The sequence below is a fragment of the Centroberyx gerrardi genome, chromosome 4 (genome assembly GCF_048128805.1).
Source record: "Centroberyx gerrardi isolate f3 chromosome 4, fCenGer3.hap1.cur.20231027, whole genome shotgun sequence".
NCBI lineage: Eukaryota > Metazoa > Chordata > Actinopteri > Beryciformes > Berycidae > Centroberyx > Centroberyx gerrardi.
This window is the reverse complement of record NC_136000.1, coordinates 5630133-5641892: the sequence shown is the minus strand read 5'-3', so window position 1 is coordinate 5641892 and position 11760 is coordinate 5630133. Positions and strand designations below refer to the sequence as shown.

Here is an 11760-nt window from a genome sequence, read left to right as displayed (position 1 = left end):
ACTGGTTCCCATCACAGTTGTATGAATGGGAACCTCTACCTTAGATACTGTCCCCACTGTCCCATCACGACTCGTCCAGAGTCCTCATATTGTGATACTTCATGGCCACACGGTGGTGCTAAAGGTTTACTGAGTGAATGAGCATCTGTTAGAGGTGATAACTTCATGGATTGCATTAAACTCCAGTTATATCATTGAATGATATTTCGTGAGAGGTTTGTCCTCAAAAGGATAAATAAAATCTTTAAAAGCCTCGCAGTGAAATAGAGAAATTATATTTCACTGAACAAAAGCATACAACACAAGGAGGGACTGCTGAGCGGAGAGGCTCTGAATTTCAACACCTGCCAGTATGTTTTTGTATATGTTTTTGTATGGGTCATCATCATCATCATCATCATCATCATCATCATCAAATAAAGACTCTTGGAGACATCAAGCTAAACACTGATGTCAGTCACTTTCAATTCACTTCTCTGTGCTTTACTATGAAGGATGGAAGAACAATTTTGCCAAAACATCGAACGGTTGTGCGTGTGTGTGTGCGTGCGTGCGTGCGTTTGTGTGTGTGTGTGTGTGTGTGTTGACAGGAGAATCTGTGTTTCTGTGTTTTCAGCTGTCATACCCAGACACTTTTACTGCAAACTGAGTCTCATTAACTTCAACCAGTCTTTTATCTATTCTGAACCATTTTCATTTGGACAAGACAAATGTGCAAAATTACAGGCCTTATATACAAAAATAATAGATATGAACATAACACACTAGGGGGCATAACAAAAATGAACACATTTGTAGCTAAGATAGCAGCCTTGCCATTGGTATGACGTGAATGCAGCATTTTTGTTTTTATTAAAGAACATATCAGTACAGGGTAAGTGTGTAAAAATGTTTTTGTAAGTGGAGAAACTCCATCATCATAACCGTGAATGCAGCGTGATTTCAGCTCCGTGCGCCCCGGCCTCTTTCTGACGTCAGCTCGCAGCCCTCACCGGCGGAGGGCGTGGCTTGGTGACGCATTGCGGCTCCGGCCAGAAGGACGGTGCGAGTCTGCAGCGCTGCTCCAGCCCTCAGCTCCGAGCCGTCAGCCGTCAGCCTTCAGCCTCACCTCGCAGCCTGCATGAAGGCTGCAGCCGGCGGAACTGCGCAGAGATGCAGCGGAGCTAGACTGGACATGCGGTCCCACTGCGCGCGCTGCCTCTCCTCCCCACACACCCTCATACTATGCTTAAAATACTGTTAAAATACATATATATATATTTTTGAAATGGCGGAATTGAGGGCGAGGTGAGTTGCTCGGTCCACTCGCCAGCTGGGAGTGCGCACTCTTTTTTTTTTTTTTTTTTTTTTCGTTGCCAGGTTATCCGATGAACAGCAATCAGCACGGATAACTACGATTTTTTTATTTTCCTACATATCGATTATTGGCTGAGGAGGAGTCATGACGACCGGACAGGATGAAAGCTCAGTCCGTGTGGCGCTGAGGTGAGTAACTGAGATTTCATTTTCACCTTGCTTTTGCCATCACTGATTGCACGGCAGTGAGAGTGTCGGTGTCCCACCTGTCAGTGCCGCTGGCCTACCAAACCACACGCATGGCAGCAGCAGCATCTGTTGATCCGCCGCTGCAGCTCAGTCGCACTCAGTCTATCTGGAAATGAATCATTGTAGCACAGTGACCCAGTTCCAGCTCTGATCCTGCCGTGTGTTTTCAGATCAGATTTTTTAGCTCTGCGTGCACAAGTTTCATCTTTTCCACCATCTGCAGTTTCCATAAGCCGGTTGTGTGTGTTTGTTTTATGGCGATGCTTTATTTTCGTCCTGACGCAGCAGAACGCCCAGTGCAAGGTGCGTGAGCCAGGCGCAGGGCGCATGGCTGCACTCCTGCACTCCTGGGCAGTTTTTCTGCAGCCTTTGGCATACAGATGGATGATATCATCTATTGTAACGGCTGAGCTATCAGAGAGAGAGAGAGGGAGGGTGAGAGAGAGAGAGAGAGAGAGAGAGAGAGAGAGAGAGAGAGAGAGAGAGAGAGAGAGAGAGAGAGAGAGAGAGAGAGAGAGAGAGAGAGAGAGACAATCAGCCTCTGTTGCCTGATCTTGGGCATCCTCTCATCCTCTCATCCCCTCAGCCTCCTGCTGAGTGACGGCTGATCGATGAAAGAAGAGCTTCACTGACAGCCAGGTTTCAAGGAAAGGACAGTGAAGCGTTCAGTGCAGCTCTGTAACACTGAGCTGTAGTCTTTGTGTCTGGACATGCAGAGGACAGCTCAGTCAGGCTCTCACTGATGCAGGGCTGTAGGGAAAGAATTTTTTTTTAATTCAGCAGAGAGACAGAATTAGGCCTCTTTTCTACTAAGTCCTTACACTTAATGTGTGCCATTGTATTGAAGAAGGCCGCTCCCACCCAGCTGGTGAGGTGGCACAGTGACAGTGGCATCATGGGCAATCACAGTCTCTCTCTCTCGCCTCTCTCTCTCTCTCTCTCTCTCTCTCTCTCTCTCAAAGCAGGCACTGTGTACTCCATGCCAAGCAAAGACCTTTTGATAGTGATAAAAATGATGACTAATAATAAGAATAACACTTTATGTAGCACTTTTCAACAACAAAGTGCTTCACAAACATGTAATATAAAAAAGAATAGTTGATAGACAATGAAACAGAAGAATGAGATAAAGCAGTGAAATATCTCTATTCTCTATTCTCTAATCTCTATATCTCTATCTCTATTTGCTTCCCATTTTTTCCATAATTGTATTTGCACAAGTATTCCTAATACTCACACTCACATGCTTTTGTATACACAAGTGCATCATCAACACATGTGATGATGAGCCTGTATGACTGAGTATGCTGACCCCGTCTCCCAAGTTAAAGGAAAAATTCGCCCTAAAACACTTCAACACTGTTAAAAAAAACCCAGCTATTGGTGTTGTACCTTGCATTTCTGGGTTCATTTTGTTGATTGATGGTGGATTGTTCTCATTCCCATGGATAACTGGCCAAGCGTAGACAGCGTGACGTCATGTTGAGATGTCTCCAGCGCAGCTATAATGGAGTTTGATAGCAGAAAATGTTCCAGTGATCTAAAACATCAGCGGTAAACATCAGGTTTTGGTGTCAGTCCCTCAGAATCAAAGAGCGAGGGCTTCTTTCTAGAGCCGCCATTTTGCACCAAGAGACGTTCAACAATCATACAGGGAGAAATCCATCGTAGAAGAGGAGAGAGACCAATTTCTCCACTGACAGTAGACTCAATAGACCAGAATGCAATGCAGCCACAAGGCCTCTTGCGTTCTATAATATCGACAAATCTGCGTCTGCATACTGTTTATTTGTCAGTATCGTGCAGCTGTCTTATGCAGCATGGGAAATTGCCACCAGCCACTGGATAACTGTTGGTGAACTTCTTCTTTGGCGGGTATGCTAGTCTACTTTACCAGCCACTGTCCGGTGGATAAATAACTCTCCTGACCAGCTTACATGACCCTGCCTTCTTAAAAAATGATGTGTCATGTTTTTTTCATGTGCAGCAGCATGTTTTAACCGCTTCCCAATGGAAAAATAGTTTAACAAGGCTGTTGACAAGTCTCACCGTGCACGTGCACCACCAGCTCTAATTGGGTGTGACAGCGCTAACCACTCCTCTCTGCTGTTTAAACGTCCAAATCAGCCCTAGCTCCTAGGCATTTGGGTATGTTTGTAATTTACTGAGCGCGAGAGAGTGTGTTAACTAACCGGCTGAAATGTAAATACAGTGCAAAAGTATTCAGCTCATCCTGGAGGTCAACATGCAACTGTTGCCTTACTGCCTGACCACATCTTTCATACCTCCTTAAACCTCAGCAGGCTTGGTTTAAGGAGCGAGGGGTCCATTTGGGATTGAGCAATCTGTTTAAGCCCCCAGCTTAGTTCAACAGAGGCCGAACCTGTTCTTTCAAACTTCCACGAAGGTACACAAAGCTCAGAACATTTGCTCTCGACATGCGTTTGTGGCCACAGTGTGTGTTTACACATGTGTAGTATGGGGGAGTTACACAACACACCTTCCTGACTACAATATATTGTAGTTTGAACTGTAGTCGGGTTATTTGCACAGCGCAGCAGGTCACGGCAGTTATTAATGGTAGGTGTACCTTGAGGGGAAGGGCTGTGGTGGAACTGGGTTCTTGTTGAACCAGCCTGCTGGGTGATTACTGCAGCACAACGAGCATAAAGCAGGCATGATGAGTCAAGATGTTGACAGACGAGCTGTTTGGATCAAAGTGAAAGGGATTGGCTTAGATCATGGACATCTACCATAACAACTTAACAACCAGAATAACTCTAGCATGCTCATTAACCACTGAACGACATGCAGCAGCCAACACAATCAACCACCACATCACATTCAGAGCCTCACTCTTCTTTTTCCGGAACAACTCGTTGATCTTGCTGCTCAGCTGGAGGCCATAATAATGACGATAATGAAATGAAATGAGTCACTAAACCTCTTAAGGCTTAAGTTACACGCATACTTAAATGTAAGGATGTGGAAGCATGCAGCAACTGGTTTAAGTGGCTAAGTCTAAGCCCGAGGTTGTAGTTTATGAGCCAACTGCAGAAGCAGAGTTAACCATGGTAGAAAAGCTTGTTAAGATGAGCTGAACGATTAAAGTAGCCCAGATATGTGCAATTACTTAATGACAAGACCAGGCCTTGGCTCAGCTGACAAGAAACAGCAGCTGATAATAGCTGTGGGGGTTTACAGTGCAAATAGAGGCTGGAAGTGCTCAAGTCAAGAACCAAAGGATGAGTGAAAAATGCCCAAACTATGGAAATACAGCCCACACTCCCGATGAATGAGCTGTGTCTTTAAAAAGCAGCCACAATGAACAGGTTGCAGCTGAACAGCTTTCATCAGCATGATATCTGGCTGAATAGCCCAAGCATGGTGATCATGAGTGCTGAATAAAGGAAAAGCGTCTTCATTTTTTCTTCAAATGTGGGCAGATTTTCCAGGTTTTTGTCAAAATTTACACCCAACAGCCCTAAGGTCTTCGTACAAAAACATGGGGAAATCCTTTTTTTTTTTACAAAGATAAGAGTGAAATGCTTGTTTATTTGGATGGAAAGACACCGGGGCGGGACTGTCAGCGGAGTGGCTGAGCAGCAGTAGGAGCACAGAGTCGGGACGTTCAGATGTGTGTTTGTCACCCATGGCAGCACCCTGCAAACACAAAAGCCCCGACGGGTCCAAAGCCTCTCCAGACCCCGAGCTTTGTTCCCATCCACTGAGCCAAGCCAGTCTGTCTGTCAGGAGTCAGCCACTCACCCATGCTCATGTGTGTGTGTCTGTATGTGAGTGTGTATATCAGTGTGTTATCGTCGGGGGTTATCGTCTCATTTCCTCCCAATATTGTTAGAACTATTTGTCCGGTTTTGTTCTACTGTTTGTCCGGTTTTGTTCTTTACCACCATGCTTTAACTGCAACACTGCCAGCTACTTAGAGTTGAATACTTTCAGTTGAATAACTGCTGATGCCGTAAGGGAGATTGTTTTTGCCAACACCCTTGAAAAACAGCGAAAAGAAATCAGCCTGGACTGAGGAAACATGAAACACTGAATCGTTTTCATATCTAACTGCTGAGATTCCCTAAAGCGTTCAGCGGATCGTCTAGGCAGAACGAGGCCATTCTTGAAAACACTTTGACTCTCCTTGAATAAATTGGATGTAGAGTTGTCCATATTGGCAATAAAAATGTATTTTTGTCATTTGTATTATCCTCTCTGTCACAGCCTCCAGGGAGTCTGGAGTTACTTTCTTGTGTTTTGACTGGAGCGTTTAGTGTCGGCTGTTTCCATCCTCCTGCTCGGATCCACGATCTTTTTAATAATAAATAAAAGAAAGCTAGCATTGTGCTGTATTGTTTTTCTGCACATGCCACATGGCTTTTTAACTGTTCGCCAAAGTGTTAAAGTGCTAGCCGAGGTATCCGGACGGAAGCTATGAATAGCACCTACTTTGCCTGGAGCGCTAGTTGAAGGAGGAGTGTGTGTTTCCAACAAGGGAGCTGGATCTCACCAGAGCTCGGCTTTGAATAGACTTGGCTGATTACAGTGTAGCATAACTGACCTCACATCACTTTGTCTTTTATGATACCATAAGGAGTGCACACAGGCTGCTGGCCAATTCGATTCTGTCATGTTGCCAATGGTGTTGCCCAATGTTTCAATGCCACTGCAATGTTGTGGTGCACCAGACCCTTGCTGTACCTGTGATGCCGTAATTCTGAAGCACCACAATGTTATAATGAACTGTGTGGTTTGTGTGGAACAGACAAACTAGTAGAGAGCTGGATAACTTTGGCACTTTGATATCTGTACCTATATTTTAAGCAGTTAGCTGATGCTCTTATCCAGAGTGACAAGTGCAATGTTGCACATTTAGCCTGTCCTAGATTTCTAATCTTACAAGCACCCAAAAGGAAGGAGTGTGAGTTCCAAGTCCCTACAGTAGGACTCCAATTATCAGATATTATTCAATAAATTTCCTCTAGTCATTGACATGGTGAGAACCGTACTACACAGCAGTTAGGAGTTTTCGGTCTGTAGCTGTCATGACCGTCTTTCTAGACAGAAGGGTATTCCGTTCCAAGACGATACTAAGCATAGCCTACACTTAAACAGAACTTGCCTCAAAATAGACTCCAACTGACCGCAGCATTGCTGGAAGACCTCAGTTATCTATATCATGACCTCTGAGGAGTCAGCGCATTTCTGCCAGACGCATCTGCACCAATGCAGGAAGCATGCAACTGCAGAGCCACGCGCAGCACATGTGGACATGTTTAGGACGTGGAATAGAGGCTGCCCCCCCCGACTTTATGTTGTCAGATTGTGCTGAGGAAACAAGCTGGCCATGCAGAATAAATTGGCTGTAATTATAGAGTAGCTTACATGTACACCACACCCTTACAAGTATGTTGTTCACTCTCGTCGCTGTCTTTGTCTTTCTTCTGCATTTCTCTCTCCTCATTTTTTCTTTCTTATCTCATTTTCTCCCTCCCTGTTTCAATTTTCATTCAAGTCTCATATATATATTATAAACACAGCTCACCTTGATATCGCCGTTTTCCTCACTGTACAGACCTGACCAGTTAAGGACTCGGCTACAGCGGATGAGGTCGGCACCTCATCTAAATGTGGAAGCGGCACTACAAATAGGATGTGGATGTAACTTAACTTCCATCACCAGAACGTTACAAATAGAACTCAGACAGTCGCAAATAGCACTGTTTGCTTAGCGAGCTGCCACCTTGTTATTTATGTCAGGAGGCTGTCGCTGCATTTACTACTTAATATCTCCGACACCACCGGCCTGATTTGGACGAAACTTAAGAAGGATGATGCATCTTCGCACGGTCTTCCAGCATTTAAAAACATTACACTGATGGGTCTAATTGGGGGCGCTATAATTTAAGGTCAAAATTTTAACTCAAACTTGATATCGCGGACACCACTAGTCCGATTTTGACAAAACATGGAGGGATGAACCAATTTGGTACTGTGCTCTGGTGTTTTAAAACGTTACACTGATTGGACTGATGGGGGCGCTGTAATTATAGGTCAAAATTTCGAACTTTGAAAGGCACCAACCCCGAAACCATAAGTGCAATTGACATGTAACTTGCTACACAAATCCAGCTATCCTTACAAATTACACTGATTGACCAAATGCGGTGCTATAATTAAACATCAGAAGTTTAAACTCTGACATCATTGGTGTAATTTTGACAAAACTTGAGAGATTTTGGCACATTTTGGCACTTTGTTCTGGCATTTAAGAACATTACACTGATTTTCCTGATGGGGACGCTATAATTCAAGTTCAAAATCTTGAAAGTCAAAAAATGCTACACCACCACTCCAATTTTGATGAAACCCGAAGAGATCATGATAGAGGGTTCTTGTTACTGATTGGCCCGTGGGGTGCCTGCATCATTCGTTCATGTTTTACTTGTAGGAAATGTTATCCGCGTGCAGTCAGTTTCACAATACGACAGCCTTTCACTATTGTTACCAAGTTCTCACAAATTTCTGTACACAGAGGCTGTCAGACACCCTGCTGTGTCAGACAGTCTCTTGCCTAAAATATAGTCTTGGATTAAATGGCGCTGAAGGCAACATATGCAAATGAACCCTCCCCACCTGCTGGTATCACACAGCAGCTTTCTGAATCTGCATATTCATGAGGTGCTAGCAGTTTGAATTTCCATCAGGTGTGAATATCCACCATGGGACCTATCTGTGTTAAACGTTATTGCATTAAATGGCTCGTCTGTTCAGCTGGACGGAGATGCAAATGGTTAACCGTGGACCCAAGTCGAGTTCCACTCGACCTCCGCCGGCGTGTTTACCTAACCTATTATCTCCTATCTTGTTGCCTTGAAAGCTGCAGATGGCGGCTGGCTTTTTGGTACCCCCCCCCCCCCCCACACACACACACACACACACACACATTTTTGGGGCGAGCTTTTGTCTCGCTGTCTCAACCAGTGGCCCGCAGTTGACACAGAGATGGGACTCCTGTGTCAACACCACATGGTTGAGTGACACTGGAGCCCAGGCTTGACACTGCGATAGGGGCAGTGCAGAGGATTTTCTGAGGAAACGCCATGCACTCATATACTTTGGGTGACATGACTGGCCGATATGTGATATTTCATAAATAACCAATATTGGCCCGATATATTGGCGAACAAATATATCTGTCTAACCATAGTAGAAAGCACCCAGATCAACTTACCACTTTTGAATCTTCAAAATGTCACTTTTTCAGAAATTAAGATAAACAGCTGTATTGTTGGATTGCTGACCAGGCATCTTATACTGTGGGTTTTGAAACGGATTCCTAAGCCTAAGTATCATTAATCGCCAAGTACAACAGGTGCACAGGGAATTTGACCAGTTTAATTGGTGCTGACGTTTTACGATAGTTACACAGTTTAGGTCTGACACAGTGCAGTGCCAAACGCAACAGGATCTTGCATATATTGCATTACAGACTGAAACTGTATGACAGTAGACTAAACATAACCATACTTGAAGTACACATTCAAAACCAAAGAACTGTGCCTGTTGCACCATTTGCATAGGTGATAACAGTAGTGTGTGTGTGTGTGTGTGTGTGTGTGTGTGTTCGTTTAGGATCTATTGCTGTTATATGAGATGCTTGGCCTGTCATTACCTTGGCAGTCCTAAGTTAGTGGCACCAGATAACTGTGTACAGTTTATTTGTCGCACTAGTTGATCCTCCAGACAAATTTAATCAACACCTATCATATTAGGTTGTGCGTGGGTGTGTGTGTGTGTGTGTGTGTGTGTGCACTCCTAAAAAGGATGTGTCATCCTCAGCACACTGATGTGCCCAGTTAAGGACAGCACATAACATTCCATGTGACTTTTGTTTACAAGCTGGTTCACTTATAATTGGGCAGTGTGACCCTAAATGAACCATACAAAAATGCAAGAGACTTTACTTTGCAACTATGGTTCAGACTAAAGAAAACAAACTGTAGGTGTGATCACACCCTAAATTTAGGTTACGGTGACACTGTAAACTGACTCATCTTTAGCCTATAGTCCCTTTGGTCCTATCTCTACTCCAATGTAGAGCATCTTGAGAAGAGTCAGCTCAGTTACCCCGAACACATGGTTTTTAGCGTTGTTAGCTGGCTAACTAGCCAGTAGGCTAATTTAGCAAAGCAACCAATGTTAATGAAAACATGTGACTACTAGCTATTAGTAACGATAGCTTCTAATAGATACTATACGTTAGCTAGTGCGCAAAGCAGATGTGTTTACAACAAGATGGTTAGCAGCCCAGATACTATGGTTAGCTAGCTAACAAGCTGACATTAAATACAAAATCAATCAGATACGAGTGACAAAAGCATCAGTTTCCACTTTCCAGTCAAAAACAGCATAGAAGTGTCTGTTCAGTTCTGTTGAGATGACGAGGTGGTACGTTAACAAACCCAAACAGCTGTTCAAAGTCACTGCTGCCCAAGAGCTGAGGACCTCCAATATGGCCGCCAGAGGTTGTGTTATGTCACCTAAAAGCCCTCTATTGAACATGACATCCTTTTTTAAGCGTGTATTTGCGAGTCCACAGTATTTGCCTATGAGGGGAGGAAAGGGTCTCAGTTCCCTCCGACCCCCCCCCCCCCCTCCATGTTGACAGCTACAGATGATCCCTTGCTGACACCTCCTGTTGCCTAACCCTCCCCTCCCCTCTCCACCCCTAGTAATGATGGGGTGGTCTGCTCCCCGACCCTTGACCTGCAGGAAGCAGTAAAGCCGTTATCAGCGTGCCACAGGGAGTCGGCCGGCCTCGCTTGTTTGGAACGCACGTTTCCAAAGCCTCACAAGCTCTAGGATCAGCCGAACATCGGTACATATCCACAGCATTATTAGATAAAGACGTCCGAGTAGATGAAGACGTGTCACCCTCCATGAACTTGGCGTGCGGATTATAAAATCCAGGCCTGTGCTGTGGCATAGGCCTGGGCGTGTGTCTTGTTTTTGCAAGCTCTGGCTTCATGTCTTAAAAACTTGTGATGCATTTGTTTTCTCATATTTATCTGCATTTATGTCCTTTGTTGCCCTGTAAACCACTTACTGACAAGCCTGTTTTCTTTAAAAATAAACTTGACTGCAGTTGGGTTCAGTTCAGTAATTAGATGTCAGATAACTGTTAGGTTGAGCTGATGAGGCCTGTGGTTACAGCGTCTCTTTCCATCCTTGTGCTTGTTAAACAACAGTAAGACCTCAGAAGTGGGTTCTCCCCATCCATGGCAACTGAACAAACAGCATTCTTCCTAGAGACCCACTGACTTATATACTCAAGGGAAAGTAACAGGTTGATGACATTTTGATATCAGGGCAATAAATATCCATCTATTCTTCCCTTGTACGCACTCTATGAGTTTTCATTTGGAGCGGCAAACTATTCCTGGCAAGCCCCATTTTTCACTAATGTCATGTTTCGGTGCGGAAATGTTGTGGTTGCTATCCTCCGCAGTCTTTTTATTTATTTTTTTCCTGCACAGGAAGGATTTTAGGAGTCAGGAGGAGCCAGGGGTTTGGTTTCCTATCACTCTCTCTGTTTCCCTAGAGAGGGGCGAGCTTTTACCTGTCGTGGGATTAGACAGAGTTTCGAGGTCTGTTGCCAAAACGACTTTTGTTTTTGTTGGACTGATTTAGAAAAAAAATTAAGGATCTCAAAGTTTGTTTTCCTGGGGAACACAGAACACCCCCTCTCACCCCTCCCACACACACACACACACACACACACACACAGCTCTGACATTTGGAATTACAAATGTGTTTTTCTTCACCAAGCACTTAACTCACATTATGTGGAGGGAAAAAAATCTTCATTTGTTTCCATAAAAGATAGCATTTGTTAGCATTTCTCATTTCAGCCAAAGGGGTGTGGCTGGTGTCTGTTGAAGACAAATTGCTAACTAATTAAACTTCAAAATGTCAGTGTGCTGCTTTACAGTACTGACTCATTTGTGTCATCTTACAAAGCTTAATTTAAGCGGTACAACATCGCCACACGTTAAACGCAGACATTACTTGATTTAGATTTGGAAACTTTGTGTTTTGATACCTAAACTCAAGCAGGTTTGTTCAGACTGTGCTTAACCCAATGCTAGCTCAGTTTTCTAACCTTTTTAACCCAAGGCTAACTGGGCTCTTAGCTACAGGGTT

At 44.2% G+C, this 11760-nt stretch overlaps 1 protein-coding gene across 1 annotated transcript in view; it reads left to right on the top strand.

Moving 5' to 3' along the window:
- The first annotated feature begins 1385 nt into the window (after positions 1-1385).
- Positions 1386-11760, top strand: part of kif21a (kinesin family member 21A) — a 57734-nt gene continuing 47359 nt past the window's right edge. The window contains exon 1 of the mRNA XM_078283025.1: positions 1386-1485. Within this exon, the coding sequence (XP_078139151.1) occupies positions 1442-1485 (44 nt within the window). The 5' untranslated portion in view covers positions 1386-1441. The remainder of the gene's footprint in view (positions 1486-11760) is intronic.